At 40.8% G+C, this 21,224-nt stretch overlaps 1 protein-coding gene across 1 annotated transcript; it reads left to right on the forward strand.

Moving 5' to 3' along the window:
- The first annotated feature begins 9,164 nt into the window (after positions 1 to 9,164).
- Positions 9,165 to 20,953, forward strand: trim8b (tripartite motif containing 8b). The gene is made up of 5 exons (XM_084341520.1): positions 9,165 to 11,800; positions 18,019 to 18,114; positions 18,230 to 18,495; positions 18,597 to 18,712; positions 18,810 to 20,953. Exons 1-5 carry the CDS (start codon positions 11,195 to 11,197, stop codon positions 19,508 to 19,510), a joined length of 1,785 nt encoding a protein of 594 aa, XP_084197646.1. The 5' UTR covers positions 9,165 to 11,194; the 3' UTR covers positions 19,511 to 20,953.
- The last annotated feature ends 271 nt before the right edge of the window (positions 20,954 to 21,224 follow it).

The following is a 21,224-nucleotide window of genomic DNA, read 5'->3' on the forward strand; positions in this document are numbered from 1 at the left end:
TTGTAACGCCTGGTGTTTTTATGCAGTTCTATAAATCCTTGAATTTGAATGGTAGCAACAGAAATAATAATAATAGTAACCTTTATTCATATAGCACCATTAAAAACAGAGTTCACAAAGTGCTTTGACAATCAAGCAAAAGCAGGAATCTCAGGAAGACAATATTACAGAATAAAACACTCAACGGTCAGGCCAAACACAAATAAGTCTGGTCTCAGGTGAATTAACACAAGAAGGCAAAAAATGTAAAAACACAAATTGATAGTATGAGTCATCACAACTAAAAGGAATAAAAGTGATAAAACAGGCAACATCACAGAAAAAGATGAGAGAGAAGAGGGAAAAAATGCAAAAATAAATTTAAAAAAACCAAAGAAAAGAATAAAAACAATATAGGACGATAAGAAGACGACATCACATCAAATGAATTAAGAACAGATACAAAGATTATGAGCAGTAAAAGGAATAAAGGAGAATAAATAGATAATTAACAACAAATAAAAGCAGTAAAGCACAGTAAGAATAAATAAACATCACAGGGGAAGAATTAAAAACAGATAAATAGACTAAGAGCAGTAAAAAGGAGATGGGAAGATAAAAAAGGATGATTTCACAAAAAGCAAGTCTATAAAAGTGGGTTTTAAGAAGTTATTTAAAAGAAGTAGAAAAATAGTATGTACTTCTAGTTTTGTCCTTTATCCCCCACCTGATTTGCCTCAGGTTAAGTTGAGCAGTTGCCACAGGGCGTCGTTGTTCTGCATGAAATCTGCAGGTTCTGGACAATCAACAGCCAGTATACTAAACTTTTATAACAATCCATGTGATGTATTTTACCGGCGGTACTGCAGTCTGTGTGTCAGCTGTTGAACTTAAGATGAAATGTAGTTATAAACGTAATCATACGGGACAGTAAAAGTATAAATCAAACGCACACGAAGTCCTTAACTCCCAGCATGCCTTGCGTAATAGCATTGAAACTGGATAAAAAGTTGCGTTTTAAAGCGTCACAGTCAAACACTGCAACGTAAACATTGATCAGCACTGTGCGTGTCCACAACAGGAGTTTGTGTTGTGTTTATTTGCTATGATGCCAACAATACATTACACCAGTGGTAAAGTACATGTCTCCGCGAAAGTGGTCAGCCTCTTCGTCTCTGTTTCGGTAGATTACTCTGATTTCTCTTCAGATCGTATAAATCTTTCGCCTTTTACTAAAGATTTCCGTGGAGAGGATCAATAAGAGTTATACTCAATTTTTTGATGCCCTGCCTCAGTGCGGGGCTTCCTAACATGTCCAAAAACAAACAATCAGTAACATTAAATGTTAAACACGAGAAATGTAAGAACCCAGCTTGCACTATGTGTTACATCGATATTGTTACACGTCCTTGCGATTTTCCTTTCATTTACATTTTTTGAAACTTCATATAATATTTATCTAAAAGTGAGAATACTAACACGGATGAGGTCACCATATGTAGCACTACAGTCTTGCTTTTTGATTACACGATTGAAATGATTTCATTGTAAGTCACTAAAACAGCTGAGGCAGCGATGTTAAGATTTTATTCTACATGAGCCGGAAGTAAAAACGCAATCCCGTCATGCCTTGCGCCGTTTAACCAGCACTTAAAGATGTCGCCAAAGTGGTCGCAAAACCTTAAAAACTGGATAAACAGTTGCGTTTCAAGCGTCACAATCAAACACTGCAACGTAAACATTGATCAGCACTGTTTGTGTCCACAACATGACTTTGTGTTGTGTTTTTCTGCCGTGGTGCTAACACTACACTACACCAGTGGTAAAGTACATGTCTCCGGGAAAGGGGTCAGCCTCTTCGTCTCTGAAAGGGTAGATTACTCTGATTTCTCTTCAGATCGTATAAATCTTTCGCCTTTTACTAAAGATTTCCGTGGAGAGGATCAATAAGAGTTATACTCAATTTTTTGATGCCCTGCTTCAGTGCGGGGCTTCCTAACATGTCTAAATGCAAACTATTAGTGGGACACAATGGTCAACACAAAGAGTGTGCTTAACAAGATCGCACCATGCGTTTCATCCATGCGATCTTGTGTGTGTACGGAGGGGGTCGGTCAGGGGCGGCACTTTCTAAAACTTAATGTAAGATTTATCTAAAAGTGAGAATACTAACACGACCGACTTCACCACATGTAGCAGTGCAGTCTTGCCTTTTTGATCACGCGATTGAAATGATTCCATTGTAAGTCACTAAAACAGCTGAGGCAGCGATGTTAAGATTTTATTCTACATGAGCCGGAAGTAAAAACGCATTCCCGTCATGCCTTGCGCCGTTTAACCAGCAAGTGTAGTTGTCGCCAAAGTGGTCCCACATTATTAAAACTGGATAAACAGTTGCGTTTCAAGCGTCACAGTCAAACACTGCTACGTCAACATTAATCAGCACTGTGTGTGTCCACAACATGACTTTGTGTTGTGTTTTTCTGCCGTGGTGCTAACACTACAATACACCAGTGGTAAAGTACATGTCTCCGGGAAAGGGGTCAGCCTCTTGATCTCCAAAAGGGTAGATTACTCTGATTTCTCTTCAGATCGTATAAATCTTTCGCCTTTTACTAAAGATTTCCGTGGAGAGGATCAATAAGAGTTATACTCAATTTTTTGATGCCCTGCTTCAGTGCGGGGCTTCCTAATATGTCTAAATGTAAATTACCAGCAGAATCACAATGGTTAATGTGAGAGATGTGTGACGCCAGATGGCACTATGTGTTACGTCTACATGATCATACACATGTCTGCGATTTTTCTCTTACGCTTAAATTTTTTACACTACCTCATATTGACTGTTTTTCTGCGTGGTCCCATTTGTGTGTGTGTGTGCGTGTGTAAAGGGGGGGCGGCGGCACTCTCTGAAATTTTTTATAAGATTTAACCAAAAGTGCGAATACTAACACGGCCGACTTCACCATATTTAGCAGTGCAGTCTTGCTTTTTGATCACGCGATTGAAATGATTTCATTGTAAGTCACTAAAACCGCTGAGGCAGCGATGTTAAGATTTTATTCTACATGAGCTGGAAGTAAAACGCATTCCCGTCATGCCTTGCGCCGTTTAATCAGCAAGTGTAGTTTTTCGCCAAAGTGGTCGCACATCATTAAAACTGGATAAACAGTTGCGTTTCAAGCGTCACAGTCAAACACTGCTACGTCAACATTGATCAGCACTGTGTGTGTCCACAACATGACTTTGTGTTGTGTTTTTCTGCTGTGGTGCTAACACTACAATACACCAGTGGTAAAGTACATGTCTCCGGGAAAGGGGTCAGCCTCTTGGTCTCTGAAAGGGTAGATTACTCTGATTTCTCTTCAGATCGTATAAATCTTTCGCCTTTTACTAAAGATTTCCGTGGAGAGGATCAATAAGAGTTATACTCAATTTTTTGATGCCTTGCTTCAGTGCGGGGCTTCCTGACATGTCTAAATATAAATCAAATGCAGGTATATAGTATATTAAACGTGGGGTGTGAATTGTCAATATGATCATATACCCGACTGAGGGTTTTTATGAGCTTACACCCGTCTTGTTATTGCTTAATATTTTTGCAATAGCATATTGACTGTTTCTCTACGTGCTCCCATTTACCCTCTGTACCTCAACAATAGGTACCCGTGTGTGTGTGTGTGTGTGCGTCTGTGTGTGTGTGTGTGTGTGTGTGTGTGTGTGTGGAGGGGGGCAGGTCGGGGGCGGCTCGCTCCGAAACTTAATATAAGATTTATCTGAAAGTTAGAGTACTAACACGGCCGAGTTCACCATATTGAGCAGTGCAGTGTTGCTTTTGATCGCAGGATTGAAATTATTTCACTGTAAATCACCAAAACATGTAAAAACAAAGATTTTATTCTACGAAACCCGGAAGTAAAAACGCATTCCCGTCGTGCCTTGCGCCGTAGTACGAATGGCTATCTAATGTAAAGTTTTAAACCGCAGAGTTTCCTTTACTTTGAAATCCCAAAGTAGTTTATCTCTGTCTTTCAAGTAGCACATTATGTTTTTGTGATGAGTCAGTGTACGTGTTACATTTAACCAGCACTTAAAGTAATGTTGTCGCCAAAGTGGTCCGTCTGTCGGACGACAGGGAGGCAGATCACTCTTGCTTCACTTCAGATCGTATAAATCTTTCGCCTTTTACTAAAGATTTCCGTGGAGTGGAGCAACAAGAGTTTAGCTCAATTTTTTGATGCCCTGCTTTTGTGGGGCTTCCTTTGTTTGTGAAAATAAAAAAGACAGATAAATAAATATTAGAATTTGTACAATGTAGCATTTACTTCGGTTTGACTAACATGCTATGACGATCTTAATTCAAGTATATGTCAATCTTAATCGTTGTAACAAACTTACCACTACATATCTTCTCCGGCAGGCCATTTGTTTATGCACTCTATTATTTATCTCATTCTTCATATTGCATGACAGCCTGGGCTCAAGCATCACCGTCCACAATGAGACACATTACATCTTTATATAATCCGGCACTGAAACTAATGGATATAAAGTCCAACTGGTCGCATTACTCTCAGATACTATAAAGATACAATCTACTTTAGCTCTGCTCCACTACATTTCAGAGGGTAATATTGGACTGGTAATATTGGACATTTCACATTTAGTTACTTGTCACTGTGCAGATTCAGATAAATGAAACAAAATATAAATCAACAAATACATGGATATTTAGATGTTAAGGGTTATTGCTGCCCAGCAGAATATAAAATATTTAAAATGCAATGATAATGATGATCATTTACAGACTAATGCATGAATAATTGTAATCCAATTAAACAATATATAAAACAGGCCTTTCTGCATGATTTTTACATTTGGTACTTTAAGTTAAGTGTGATGCAATTACTCTTGTGCATTTACTTTGCTAAAATATTGAATGCATGACTCTTATTTGTAACAGAGTATTTCTACACTGAGGTACTTTTACTTAAGTAGAAGATCTGAGTTCTTCTTCAGGCCACTGCTAAGGATGTGAAAATGAAAATACATATATATTATTATTTTTACCCTTTGCATTCTTACAGATTGAGTTTATTTTATTTCATTTTCCATGTATTTCATTTTTATAGCACTTTAAAAGCAAACAGGTTTTGCAGCAAAGTGCTTCACAAAGACAAATGTATGTATATACATACAGGCATAAAGACACATATCTGCATAGAAAGGCATGATTAAAATAGATGCAGGTTTAACCAGGCAAGAACATATAGGTGCATAGCAAATGTTAAACAAATACAGTAAGATAAGAACAAAACAATTTAAACCCACCAGATTCCTGTCAACAATGGCTAATGTAAAAGTATGATTCAACTATTATTCTATATTTAACACGCTCCTTTTTTAAAAGATTTACCTGTCTGTTGTAAGGAAGGTAGTTATGAGTATCAGTAAGTGGTGGAATGTAAGTAATATAATGAAGTACAAATCAAAAGTACATGTACTCTCCTTGAGAATTTCCATTTTAGGCACTGTGATACTTGTACTCCACTACATCTCAGAGGGAAATATTGTCTTTTTTATTCCACTACATTTGAAAGCTTCAGTTACTTTTCCAATTACAATTTTTCATGCCCTTCCCATCCTGTGAAAACCACTTGCCTTACCACATCACATATAATAGTCAAACACTGACAGGGAACATTTTAATGCATAAATCTGGATTTACTTTTGCTCCTTTAAGTAAATTTTACTCATAATACATACATACTTTTACATGAGACAGGTCTTAAATGAAGGACTCTTACTTGTGTAGGTATTACAGTGGAATTAGTACTTTTACTTTATTACTTTTTCCAACACTAATGTGTATCCAGTGGTGGAAAGTTCCTAATACATTACTCAAATACAGAAATACAATTTTTGAGGCAAATATTGTTCTTTGAATGTCACTTTATATCATTTTGACAGCTCCTGTTGTTTTGCAGATTATGATTCTACATACAGAACACATCTGTGATCATATTCTGAAAAAGGGAGCATCGTTATGATGCTGATTAAACTACCCAACTGTAAATAGATAAAGGTATTAGAACATAGCTCCACCTCAACCAGCTGCAGTATTAAAAATGCACTTTAATGAGAGGGAACATTATGTGTAGGGCTCCAACTAACAATTACTTTCATTGTCGGTTAATCTGCTGATTATTTTCTAGATATATCCATCAACCATTCAGTCTATAAAATGTCTGAAAATAGTTAAAAGCAGGTATAGGCAAATATTTCAGGCCTATTTTTTTGTCTGATTGCCAAGAAAGTAAATTAAATAAAAAATGCAGTACTTCAGCTCTGATGCAGCCGCCTGTCTGTGTCTGTAGTCACCACTCTGTGGTTTCATTCAACGTCTTGCCCACGACTCTGTCTGATTGGTTACATGTCACAAGCAATAGCCTATCAACACTGAACAATCAGAATCTGCAAAGTAAATAGTAACTAGAGTTATGAAATAAATTTAGAGGGGAAAAAAAGCAGCAGAAAATGGAAACACTCAAATATCTTAACTACCTGAAAATTATATTTAAGTGCAGTAATGTTTTTTAAACTTTGACACTGTTCCCAATATCAGTTATCAGTCTCCATAATAATCAGTATCGGTATAGGCCCTGACAAATATATATCAGTCGATCCCTCGTGAAAAGTGTCATCAAATGTCTTGTTTTGTTTCACCAAGAGTCCAGAAATCTACAATATTTAGTTTAAAATGATAAAAACACAGAAAATCAGCAAATGATCACATTGGAGCTGATGGAACCAGAGATATTTTGAGATGTTATTGCTTTGAAAACGACATGATAAAGCAATTCATCGATTATCAAAGTAGGTGCTAATTTTTCTATAATTCTTTATATTTTGCTGTGATTCTGTTTAATACATACTTTTCCTTTGACACTTAAAGTACATTTTTCTAATGACACTTTTCTACCTTTTCATATGAAGCTGAATTTCGAATGCAGTACCTGTAATGGAGTATTTTCATGATGTGTCATTGCTACTTTTACTTCAGTAAAGGGTCTGAACACTTCCTCCACCACTGCGAGAATGAAATATCATGTTGTTTGTTTTGTTGCCATCATAAAGTGACCCAGCCCTCTGCTAGTTTTAATACAGTCTTGACCAAAGTAATATGGAATGCACCTTTAGTCTCTGAGGGAGTAATACAGGAATATTACAGTCATATTTTTCTGCAACACCAACAGCAGAAACACACACTGAGCTGTGCAGCGTTGCCCCAGAGGAACATCATGAGCGTCCAGGCCATTAACAGATGCAGTAAGCCTTTTAAGTATGATTTCCTGCCCTTCCTCCCCGGTTCGTCCCCCAGCTCCTCCCGGTTAAAACGTGACACACATCAGTTGTGTGACAGGTCACGTGACGGCCGTAGCATTGATCCGGAAGGAGGGAGGGGAGGGAGGAGAGGAGAGGAGGGAGGGAGGAGGGGGAGGCTGATGTTGCCGAGAAACTGCGTCAGGTCAGCCAGAGATAGCCTGAATCACACAGGAAGCTCAGCGACTCAGCTTCAAAATAAAGCATGATATCCATGCAGTCGATGTTACATGAGAGTGCTGTTTTGTTACAAAGGAATAATAAATAATTCATAAATTCCCTCAAAAATAAAGCACGTGGCAGCAGTCTCGCCTCCTCATGGCTTCAAAACTAATCAGAATCAGTGTATTCAACAAAGAAACAATTGTTTAAAGTGTACTAAGCATTTGGATTTGGTAGTATATCATTATCATGTTATGAGACTGCATATTATCTTATATTCAGGGTATCGTTACATCGTGATAGGGCATAAGTGTTGCCTTGACTTTACCCATTTTGCCGTTATATCCACAATACTGATTATTATTCATCCAAATGTCGTTGTTTTAATATTTTGTTGAAGAACATATAGCCATCCCTACAATTTTGTCGCAATATAGATAACAAAGTATTTGATGAAATACTCCCAGTCGATAATAACGCAAATTCCTCTTAACGGGGTTAACACACGCACGTTATGACCCTTGGCCTGTCCCATAGTTTGGGAAATCAGGAAGCGATGCAGTTGTAATGTTGTGGATGGCAAGCAGAAACAAACCCCCTTGAGCAGAAATCAATAAAGAAAAGGTTTTTTGAATGGCAAGTTCAGCTTCAAAGCCCTGCCAAGCACACAGCTGACACTACATTGTGTTAGTATTACTAAGGAATGTTACATTCAGGTCAGTATGCCCATCTGTTGTTGTTTGTTGGGATTGATTTTGCCATGTTGTGCTTTCAGCATATTGTTTGACCATGCAGTACCTTTGAGCAGGACCTTTTGTGTTTCGTGAATATTTTTGATATTTCATTTGACTTTTTTATGCATATCCACGCAAATGCACATATTCATTCATATCCCAATATCCCCAACTAGTTTTGAGTAGAATCAGAATCAGAATTGCTTTTATTGCCAAGTAAGTTTACACATACAAAGACTTTGCTGTGGTCTGTAAAACAACAAACAATACTAAAAATACTTAATAAAACTATATAAATATATAAATAGAGTGTGAATATAAATACAAATAGTGTGAACGATTTTAAAGTAGGTGAAGACTGTCCAGATCTGTCCAGTTGTGCAAAAAGTTTGACCTAGATTGTGCAAGGTTGCAGTAGATACTAATATTGCAATGTGCAAAATAAGAGCGTCTGGTGACTAAAACTTACATTAATGTAATGTAAGTGTAGGGGGAGGGAAGGGGGTCAGTGTCAGTAGAGGTCACGGGCCTTGTTGATGAGGCAAGTTGCAGACGGGAAGAAAGCGAGAGGTTTTGCCAGAGAGGAGGGTCTCGGCAGCTATCTTGCCTGCACGTCTCAGGGTCCTTGAGGTGTGCAGGTCCTGGAGGCATGGCAGACTGCAGCCGATCACCCTCTCAGCAGAGCGAATGAAACGCTGCAGTCTGCCCTTGTCCCTAGCAGTGTCAGCAGCGCACCAGATGGTGACGGAGGAAGTGAGGATGGACTAGATGACGGCATCCACGATGATATGTTTTATAGGTGATTAATTGACTTTGAATGACATACCCACACCCAGATTATTCCTCTGACCTCAGCCCTTGCGCTCAACCTGGGTTTTATTTTGAAAAGTGCCACCGGAAGTGTCGTGTCACAGTGGCAGCGTTGACGCTGGTTTGGAGAGCAGTCCAGCTCGCCTGCATTCCTCCTCTCTCTAAAGCCTGACCGATAGAGACAGAGAAAGAAAGAGGAGGGGGGAGAAAACACCAATTATTATTCACAACCGTGTTGGATTTTTATGAACCACGAAGCCGACTCTCACCGGACACACCGAGCAGATAAAACCACGACAAAATCAGCACCTCGAGCTGCTCCTGCTGCTTCTGGACCTACAATAGCGACAAAAAAGGCGTGTTTTCCTGTTTAAAGACGGGACTGTGGCGTTCATGTGTCTGTAGGTCAGCTATCGAAAAGCAGCGTTGGTGAAACAGCCTCTCCACGGCGGATATCTCCCGTTTTTTTTTCTCTCTCCTTTAAAAAAAAAAAGAGGATTTGCAAGATGGCTGATGACAGCTACCCCTAACAAGGACAGAAAAAGCGACGTCCCCTTTAAGATTAGCAGGGTATATTTTTGTATTTCTATTAGTTAAATATATAAATATGGCTGCTTTTTAAAAGATAATGACTATAGCTCGCGTTAGCCACCGTTGAAAATAGTGCCAATCTCGTGTTTATCTGTACCTGTGCTGTGGTAGAAAATGGTGAGGTGACGTCTGAGGTAATTTACACGATTTAACCGAGATAAGGAAGTAGGGAAAAAAATATGTTGTTGGCTAAAGGCTGAGGCGACAATAGGTAAATAAGGTGGAGACCAAAGTGAAAAGAGGCCGGAGGTGGATATAAAAATAATACTAATAATCTGTGGGTCCGGGGATATTTGATAGATGTGTCGGAGGGGGGAAACCAAAAGGCTCCGCAACAGCAGCCAACATTCCTGCGGATCCTAAAACCCTTTGTTTTGTGCGCAGGAGCTGGACTCGACTATTAAAACGATTAACTATGCAGTAAACAGGCTCGAAATGATGGCCCGGGTATGATTTTCTGTCTAATGAGATTATAAGGCCTTTGTTGTCGACAGAAAACTGGTAGAAAAAAGCCGAGGCCTTGTGTACAGATATGCGAGCTGCTTGTGCCACATAGCAGGCGTTATTCATCAAATGGAAATGTCGCTTTTATGTCAAATTGAAGGGCTGGAGGTAGCTGTGGTGTCCATCTGACCTGTAAAACAGCTTTTCTCGTCTACTGCCAAACCGTCGCTGGTTGTATGTATAATTAAATTGCAGGTGGAGGCTGCTCGGATACTTATTTATGATTCAGCGGACAAAAGCATTGCGCTGCGTTGTGATTATTGAGGGAGTCAAGCGTCCTTGAGGTCCTGATAAAAACAGATTCAGGTTTTATTAAAAAAAAAAAAAGCTGTGTGTGTGAATACCAATCAGGGTGTGGACCGGAGCCGTCCTTTCTCATGGTTTTCATGCTTGGTTTGTTGGTCTGAATTGGTCCACAGTCAATCATAATCCGGCGTTGGAGTGAAGGTAAGGGCCTGAGCAGGCAGCAAGAAAGGGATCAAGTGTCTTTTCATGTGCTATACAGAGATTGATTCACCTCATGGTCATATGAGTAAGTGTGTAGATATTTAGTTCTCTGTGCCTTGTTTGCATTTCATGGTTTACCTGTAGCTGACAGGCTTTTAGCTTCCTGTAGGCCTATAAACACACACAGAAGCTATAAAGGCAGGCCCACTGTGTGTGTGAGTGTGCATGTGTGTGTATGTGTGACTTAGAGGAAAGGAAAGCACCGTTTACTGTAATCTGTATAACGTCAGCCCCTGCTGTGTGTGTTGAAATCAACAAGGTGTTGTCATCCTCGCCTGAAGCCTTCTCTGGTCAATTTTGTGGAATTTGCCTTCATGCTGCAGCAATAAGCAATACTCGTCGTCTGTCAGGGAGACTCGTCTAATTTGGTCACAAGGGTTGAAATCCACAGGCTGATCTCACAGGACAGCATTGCGTCTGTTTTTATCTTTTTCCTCAAGACTCATTTTTGAAAAGTGTCAGGTTTCTTTGCGAGGACAGAGAGACAAGAGGCCTCAAGGTCTGGTAGAAGTGGAAAATAGTGTATGCCTGCCCGCACCATGATGGCCTCTGACATGGCTGAGACGTGGAGGAACTGTTTTGAGGAGGAGCTCATCTGCCCCATCTGCCTGCACGTGTTCTCAGATCCCATCCAGCTGCCCTGCAAGCACAACTTCTGCCGGGGCTGCATCAGCGAGGCCTGGGCCAAAGACTCCTCGCTGGCCCGCTGCCCCGAGTGCAATCATGCTTACACACAGAAGCCCAGCCTGGAGAAGAACCACAAACTGTCCAACATAGTCGAGAAGTACAACGCCCTGAGCGTGGAGAAGGCAACCACGCCGGTGCTGCAGTGCATCCTGTGTCGCCGAGGCCCACCACTCCCCGCGGTCAAAGTCTGCCTGCGCTGCAACGCCCCGTGCTGCCAGTCCCACGTCCAGACTCACCTGCAGCAGCCCTGCTCGGCCCTCGGGCACCTGTTGGTGGAGGCCGAGGCGGTGAAGGCCTGGACCTGCCTGCAGCATGACGAGTACAGGCTGTACCACTGCGAGGCCGAGCAGACAGCGGTGTGTCAGTACTGCTGCTTCGCCCGCTGCCACCCCAGCCACGGCCACGCGGTCACTGACGTGGAGCTGCGACGCAACGACATCAGAGTAAGAATCATTTTATACCATATAAACACATTAATTCACTTCTTATTTCTGCTCAGGGTGGAGTCACACTCTGACACTGTGACAGGAAGTAAATCACAGCCAGTAGTTTGACTTCATTCCTGATGTCAGACTAGAGCTGCACCAATGAATCCATTAGTTTGTCAACTGTTAAATTAATCGCCATCTATTTTGATAGTGTAGTAATTGGTGGTAAATGAAGGTAAAATTCTCTGGTTCCAGCTTCTTTACTCCTCTATGACAGTAAACTGATGATGTTTTGGTTGTAAACAAAACAAGACATTTGAGGACGTCATCTTTGGCTTTGGGAAACACTCATTGACATTTTTCTACATTTCCTGACATCTTATGAACCAACAACTAATTGAATCTACGAGAAAATAATCAACCTATGTAGCCCTATATCAGACATTATCCGCTTAATTGATTATTCGATTATCAGGGGATGATCTGCAATTATTTTGATCAGCTTTAAGTCATTTTCTTAAGAAAAATTCACTGGTTTCAGCTTCTCAAATGCGAGTAACATTTTCTGTGACAGTAAACAGGCTCTTTGGGTTTTTGATTGTTGTGCAAACAAAACTACATATTTCAAGACCTCACTGTGGCCTCTTGGAAACTGGTGGAAAAGAAAGTAATCAGTAGATTAATAGATAATGAAAATATCCGTCAACTGTGGCCCTGCATGCATGAACTTGCCAATTAATCAGTGATCAATTAAGTACCAAAATGAAGCTGTGTGCATTCATCATCACAGAAGTCAGTGAGGTCATTTTTCATCCACTTTGTAGTCGTCAGGCAGACATGACCAGAACAAATGGTACATTTTAATGTCATTTTCTGCCAAATAAAATACATTAAGTGGAGACTTTTGGGTACAGAGCTGCCATGATCTTCTGTCAATCGTATAATCACTTTACTCAATCAAAAACAGAATTTGTCATTTTTATTAGAAACAATTGCATTTCGAGTGTTTTTTATTTAGTCCCTGTGTGAGAGTCTTGTGCATTTTTCAGTTGTGATCCACTCCAGCCTCCGTTCTCATCTGTTGGAATGACAAACAATGCAGTCGAGGGTGGAACAATGAGGGGCCCTCAGAGGGCCTTATCTCCCCAGCACAGGTGCATCCTAGCTCAGGGATCGCCAGTTGTGAGGGAGGGGTGGGAGTGGAGACAAGGGGAAGGGGGATTAAAGTGATTTGTCACTTGATTCTGTGGTCTACTTGGGGTTTTTTTATTAACCTCTTGCCTTCCTGGGGGTTTGGTGCTCGCTGTGGAAGGTTCGAGAAGAGGTCGGGTTGGTTTTCCTCCCCCATTTTTTTCTGTTTTTTAAAGGGGCGTATGACAGAGTGGTTTAGTCAGAGAGAGAACCAGGCTGACTGACTCATGTAGTTCACCCTACACCCCTTTTTAGGTGTCAACTGTGTCATGCTTGGGTGTATTTCCTGTTGGTAATGCTATGACTCAGCTTTATGTATTGTTAATTGGTCACCTGGGGCTCAGGAAGGGCCGTCGAGTGGGACCTGGTCTGAATTTAGAAGCTGTGTTACAAAAATGGTTCAGATTTAAAGCTTTTCCTACGTTATCTATAATCAGGCTGATTGATTCTGGTTTTGGTCCAGATATCAATCTTTATCTTTGAAAAACGTAATGCAATATCAACTGATACTCCTTTTTTTTTTTTTTTTAAGCATAAAGGCATAAAATAAAGAAACATTTTCTTATGACGATTCCTCATTTATAGAGAAAGATCTGTAGATACTAGACATGTTACAGTAGATAACATTTTTTCTCCCTGATATGATTCAGATACCTGAGCTTTGTCAGTACCGTTTCCAACATTTTAGGCAGTCCTGGAGGCATTTCTTACCCTGGTATTGGTATCAGAATAGCCCTAGTTGATACCATTTAAAAATAAACTCCTGTTGGTAAACAATGTAATGGCATCTAGTGCTATAGTCATAAATCAGCAGGGTTGATGCGTCAGCTGACAAAAAAACACTCCACTACAAAATGCCAAGTACATCATTAGAAACTGGGGTAGGGCTGCATGCTATAACATGCTAACATGCTGATGGTAAACAGGCACCCACCTTACTCCGCCACATCCTGTCACTTAACCGAAAGCAGCCTTTTCTATGGTAACAGGACACTAATTCCCGTTCTTAGAGCAATTGGTTCGGCGCATCATTTATTCATGAAGATCTAGGTTAGCGACTTAATCACGTGAGTATTGATAACACTATTATTATTGCTTAGTTAACTCGGCTAACACTTCTAAAGCCTTGAAAGTGCCGCTGGTGCGTTTGTCATTATGAATTTTTTTTCTTAACCTAGTTTCGAGAGCATCGGAAGTATCGCCCATAATCGTTTCCCCAGTGACCTACCCAGGAAACTTGTGGATAATGTTTACTATGTTAACAATCCTGTAGTATAGTGGGTTAGCATGCTAACATTGTCTAGTTAGTGCCAAAAATATAGAATGTCATTATTTTTTTTTATGTGTTTAGTCATAAACCAAAGCAGGACTGCAACTAACTAATGATTATTTTCATTATTAGTTAATCTGATGACTATTTCCTTGATCTATAATTTGTTTTTTTCATTTAAATTGTCAAAAGTGCTCATCATAACACCCTGCAGTTCAAGGTGACATCTTGTTTTGCACGACCAACAATCCAAAACAACAAAGATAATCAGTTTACTACCTTGAAAGTCAAAAGAAAGGCATCAATCTAGACATTTGAGAAGCTAGAATAAGCAAATTGCTTAACAAATAACCCAATCGATTATTAAAATGGTTCTAATCAAGTGTTTGTGAGGGTTATTGGGTTGTTGAAGACAGTTCTTAGCCTCAAAATACAGTATATGATGGTCTATAATGTCCCTATTTCTAAATTACCTCAGAAATATTGATCTTCAGCATTTCTCTACTGCAGTTTCTTCTCACATATTGACGGAAATATCTACCGATATTGATTAAATATGTAAAGAAAAAGAAAATTAAATGCCAATATATCCAAAACACATTATATTAAATCAAAAAGAGCAGCAAATACCATACTAATAATGAGTGTGATCATTCTTTGGGCCATCTACTATTAAATAAATTCATCACAACACAGGCGTGTTCAGAATCACCTCCGATAAATAATTTCCTGGAGGAATCTTCTGAAAAATAATCTCATCACGTTGTCACATTGATAATCCGTTAATCCATCATCATTTTTAGATATTTTTCCTCATGGTTACAAAGACATCCCCCCTGTTGAATGCAATCGAGGAATGCACACACACACACACTCTCACACACACACACACACACACACATACACATACACATACCACTCTTTTCGTCTGTCAGACCCCCACCACATTCACCCCCACCACATTCACCTCACTCACACCATCCACCCGCCACTCCAGGCGTGAACCGACCTTCCCTCTGGCTCTGCTTTGGTGCCTCTGATGGAGAAGACACTGCTGTGAAATGACAGCTAAAGAGCACCCTCCCCTCTTTATGCCCCCACTCTCCCTCCCCTCCCTCCCCCAAAGGTGTCCCATACATTTAGTTGCCACCCCCCTCTGGGAGGCTTCGGCTCCTTCGACCCTGTTTTTCCCCTGGCTTCTGCTTGGAGCCTAACTCAATCAATCAGCACAACCAGGTCACAGTCCTGGATCTAACCATGCCAACCGTGTGTGTGTGTGTGTGTGTGTGTGTGTGTGTGTGTGTGTGTGTGTGTGTGTGTGTGTGTGTGTGTGTGTGTGTGAAGGATATCTAGGGCAGTGGTTCCCAACCATGTGCCACAGAGGCCCAGGAGTGTGCAGGTTTTCATTTGGAGCTCTACAGCAGCTGATCACTAATGATAAAATCAGCTGCTGTCTGAGTGGAATGATTGGATTGTAGTGATGATGATCAGTGTTGGGAAGGTTACTTTGAACTGTAATAGATTACAGATTACTAGTTACTAGAGCTACAATCAATCAAAAGAACAATTTTGTTCATCGACCATTCGCTATAGTCATTTTTTGAGTAAAAATGTCAAAACATTTGTTGGTTCCAGCTTTTTAAATGTGAGGATTTGCTGCATATATTTGTCGTTTATGATCTTTAATGAAGAGTCTTTGGGTTTTTGACAGTTGGTTGGATAAGAAAAGCGATTGAAAGGTCTCACTTTGGGGTTGGGGGATTTTATAAACGTTAAATCGTGAAAGTAATCATCAGATCAAATGTCAGTAATTGTTAGTTGCAGCCCTACAAGTTACCCTGTTAAAGATATAATATGTAATGTAACTATTTGAATTGCTTCATCAAAGCAATGTCACATTATATTTTATTACTTTTTGAAAACGTTCCTAACAAACATTTGTAGCCCACTGGACAGGCAAAATATAGAGTTAAAGTCAGAGCAAGTAATGTGCATTGATGGTGTCGCACTCAAATATGTCCCACTGGATTTGTTGACCGTGGCGAAAAGATACAAAGTAACAAGATTAATGTTATATTCTACATGTAAGATTTTTACTGAAAATGATATATATTTGAATCACCAACATTTTGATTAGTAACTATAATTTAATTACATTTTTTTCAATACAATTGATTAAGATTACAGTTACATTTATTTTGTTATTTTAATTACATGTAAGTAGTTTACTGCCCAACACTGATGATGATGATGATGATGATGGTGATGTATGTAAACAGACGTTAAGCATGTGAAAAACAACAGATTATTGACTTGTGGGATTAGTTTCTGATTTAATCTTCCTTTTTAACCATCATTGAATAAAACATGTCTAGCTCTTCAGATGTGATGATTTTCTGCTTTTGTTTATCTTATATGATAAATAAACAACTTTAGCTTTCGGGTAGGGATGTGAATAATGAATCATTAATTATTTAAGAATTTAACCCATTTAAAGATGTATTAACTGACCAGATAAGCACAAATACATCAAAAAGCATTTGGGTTTATTACAAATATTTGCTTATCAAGTATATAAAATAATACTGCCATCAGAAAATGTTTCTAATTAACATTGCATTTTAGTCTTCTAGCAGCCTGAGTTTGGGTTGGATTTTGTTGGGTCAGTTGTTTTAAAGTGAAGTCATTATTTTGTGTTATTTGATTTATAATTTAAGTAAATTGGTGTTTACTTTATCAGTTCTTTCAGCTCCTGATGCAGCCTACACTGATTGTGCATCTATCAAAGATCATGTCAGTAGTTAAAACGGTTTTCTAATGGAAAAACATCCAAAATATGTCAAATATTATTAATGATTAACTGATAATTTATCATGAATGCATTTGACTGTTCCAAAAAAGGCATTTAGAAAATGTCATCTCTGGCTCTGGGAAATTACAAGCACCTTTTTTTTCTATTGTTGACATTTTAAACACAAAAGACAAAACTAATCAATCAATAGAGACATTAATCTGCAGATTAATCAACAATGAAATAATCGTTGGTTCAGCTCTGGATCGTATCACCACCACTGTATTATTTTCCTCTGTGCCATCTTATCAACAAGCTTCTCATTCATTAAATGTTGATTGAGGATTATTCATATCTCACATTAAATATTAATAACATGAAGGATTAGTAAATCTGTGTCAATGACATTCCTACTGTGAGACAATGCAGAGAGCAACATAAAGGATCGTCGAGCTCGCATGAAGCCATTAATTTTTTTTTTTTAATTTTTATTTATTCTGACCGTGGGCTGCGTCGGGTGGGCATCCGAGTGCGGCCCGAGCATTCATCTGCTGTTGTTCACATGCAGTCATCATCCTTGAAATAACAAGCGTTGTTGCCACAACATTGCAGAGCAGCCGCTGCTGCTGTGAAAACATGTGCATCTTTTAAAGTACAAGGAGGAGGCGCACTGAGGGGGGAGTAGAAAGAGGAGAGCTGCTGGAGCTTTTTCTGCCTCCGTATGCCCATTTATTTATCTGTGCTCGCTGCCCCCAGCTCCCCCAGCATTAGTCCTCTCTCACTAATGCAAACACAAAATAGCTGTTGGTTGCTATGACAGCACACCCTCCCTCCCTCCTCCCCCACAGGGATTGTGTGTTGGATGGAGACTAAATTAGCCGGCTCCCGGATTCTAATATCTCCGGCATGGGGAGGGGATGCTAGTGGCTAGCTGAGGTCACAACTTCCCAGAGGTTAAGGCTTTTCTTTCTTTCTTCACAGCAAAGCCTCCTGAGGCAGCAGGAGCGCGTGGAGGAGCGGGTGCAGGAGATCGAAGAACAGCTCTGCAAACTGGACTCTGACAAGTGTGTGGTGGAGGTACGTTCTGCTCCGTGGGCGTAAAAAGCAACTGCACACATTTTCAGAGATTTCTAAACGCTGTTGCGTAACACAAAGGAAATTCTGAGTGGACTGATGTTTTGTTTCTCTACAGGACAGGGTGTGTGAGCTGAAAGAGGAGGTGCGTCTGCAGTACCAGCGGATGCACCAGCTCCTGGAGGAGGATCTTGGTCGGACACTGGAGGCTCTGGATCGGGCTCAGGCTCGGTTCTGCCAGGAGAACGCCGCCCAGGTGTTGGCTCTGGGCGAGCAGCGCCACGAGGCCCAGAAGCTGCTGAGCTCCATCCACACAGCCTTCAGTAAGGCAGAGGAGCTGAGCTTCATGAAAAACACCAAGCCTGTTAAAATCCTCACAGACAGGTGAGAGAGAAGTTTTAAAATGAAGGTTTTTTAGCCCGCGGGTCTATAATTCGATTTCAGGCTGACTTCTTATCTTGCATGTCTCTTGGCACTTGTTACAGGTCTCAGGCATGTGTGGGCAGCAGTCTCCCTCCATATAAAGTGGGGAATCTAAACTCCAAACTGTTCCTCTCTGAAATCTCAAAAAGAGAGAAGAGCTTGAAGAGAACGCTGGAAGGTAAGATCTCAAACGAATCCAGGACATTACTGTCAGGAGTGTGTTTTTATCTTAATTATCCTCTGATTTCCCATCTTTTCTCTCCTCTCTCTCTCAGCTCCCCTCACCCCTCCCTCGACCTTCCTGCAGTCTGTTCCTGCGTATCCCAGCGGTCAGAGCTCCGGCTCTGGAGCCGAGAAACGGAAACATTCCACTGCCTTCCCAGAGGGGAACGGGAACGTCGGAAAAAACGCCGCTCCAGGTTTCAAGGACTCCTCCTCCTCTTCCTCATCCTCTTCTTCGTCGTTAGCCAAACAGCCCTACCTGGGCTCCGGCTCTGCCTCTGGAGAGGGCCAGTCCACCAATCAGCAGCCTCTCGGCCCCTGCGGCCCGCCTCACATCAGCGAGAGCGGCGGGACAGGAAGCGCAAGCGGCTCTCTGACCAACCACCATTCAGGCTCCGTGTTTGGCTCCTCACACTTTCCTCCCGGAGGCAGCAGCTCCTCGCACTCCTCCCAGCAGGCCGTGCTGCCTCAATACGGTGGCCGGAAGATCCTGGTGTGCACGATGGATAACTGCTACTGCTCCGGCGTGCCCTCAGTGTCGGGCCACCGCAGTCATCCCCCATACCCGCGATCTGGCTCTTTCCCCTGGGTCAGCGCCCAAGACTACCCCCCTCCTCCCGGCTTGGCCTCTGGAGGTCCGTCCATGCAGGGCTTGGCAGTGAGGGACTGGATAGACGCCTCACAGACACACAGACATGCAGATTTTTACGGGCTGTATGGGCAGCCCTCGACAAAGCACTATGTCACCAGTTAACAGAGTAGACACACACACACATATACACACACTGATATTAAGACAGGCACCAAAATAGCACACCTTTACCGACTTATTAACCGGAAAAAAAACACATGTAGTTATACAACACACACATTCAGATATTAAAATCTATACACACACACACACACACACACACACACACAGATCTAGAACATGTATACACGTTCGGGGGCAGGGTTGATCTCTTTGTCTTTTTATTTCCTTTATTTTTAGTCAGTGTTTCATGTAGTGTATTATACGTAAAAATGCATAAACAGCCGCTCACTCTGGCACAACTTAGCTCAGCATTTCACACACAGACAAGAAACGAGAGAGGCCCGAGAGGAAAGTACGACATGCTTCTTTTTATTTATAGGGCAGGAGACGGATTGATAGAAAACAAACTTTTATTAGGAAATCTTCTCATGCCTCTTTGTGGCTTCTCACCGACGCTAAAGGGAAAAGAGATAATACCAAGCAGTGTTGACCTTTCCAGTTTAGCGCCTCATGTTTCTCTGATATAATCACCCCTCCAGTTGTACTGAGGTCAATTGCCTTATGTTATTAGCATCATATTTTTCTCTGCCCAGCTCACTTTGTTTGATAGATCCTTTAAAAAAGGGACTGCGGTCCCTGTGGCGTCTCTTGATTTTTATCGTCATGGCACTTCTTCCTTTCTTTGCCGAGTTCAGGGATGGATCGTACGGCTTGAACACAAAACGCTCTTCCATGGAACACCCACAATGCACTTGTGGACGCCTTGTTATGCCTGGACTACAGATGCTGACACGCAGGGGGACACTAGAGCTGCGTCTCAAGGAGTTTTGGGAGTTTAGCCCTCATTCCTAGCGCTCTCTTCCTGCCGCCAGGCTTCCCACAGGACAGAAATCTTCTGACAAAGACTGTTTCCATTTAGTAATTACAAGACTTTGTGTTATTTGTAGGTTTCATGCTTGTTTAGAGAGACTCTTTGATTTTAGAGAAACAGGCAAGACTGGACAGACCAAACCAATCAAGCATCTGGAGGATCTGATGATGCTGTAATTGTACTTCCTGCAGGGCAAAGATGTCACTTCCTCTCAATAAGCACACGAGCTCTTGGCTTCCTGTTTGCAGCTGAAAGCATGCAAGGAAGAGTTTTTTAAAGCACTCAAAAGAAGAACAATGGGGGGATAAAAATGTATGCAGTTTTAAAATGAGTGTATGAAAGAAAAAAAGAAGGGTGGGAGGACTTTTTTTCATGAACTTTTTCTAAAAGAACAAAGACTGGACTGCAAGATGTAAGCAATTGTCATCATCCTAAAAAGGAGCTGTTCCAACAGTCAACATAAAGAGGAAAAAAAACGACATAAAAGTATCTTTTTTTGTAAATATTTTGTGAAATGGAAAAATTACAGACGTGATTTGGAGAAGGGTTCCAAATAAACGAACAAATTTAAACCCGTCTCTGCTGTTAATTCTGTGCAAATCCTGTTTTCTCATGTTGGTTTAAAGGATACGGGTTTTATATTTTCATTGTTGTGAATAAATCCCATGAAAAGACCAGAACCATCAGTGCTTTAGTGCTGAAATATTTCCCTACCAAGTTGCTTCAATCAATAATTGTTGGCCTTGGTCGTTTTTTTAATGGGACACATTTAAAATAAGACAAATACAGAATCTCACCAGTCGTATTTAATCATCCTCAAATCTTTACAGACAGAATCTCAGC

Source organism: Pagrus pagrus, assembly GCF_965226575.1.
Source record: "Pagrus pagrus genome assembly, chromosome: 21".
Classification (NCBI taxonomy): Eukaryota; Metazoa; Chordata; class Actinopteri; order Spariformes; family Sparidae; genus Pagrus; species Pagrus pagrus.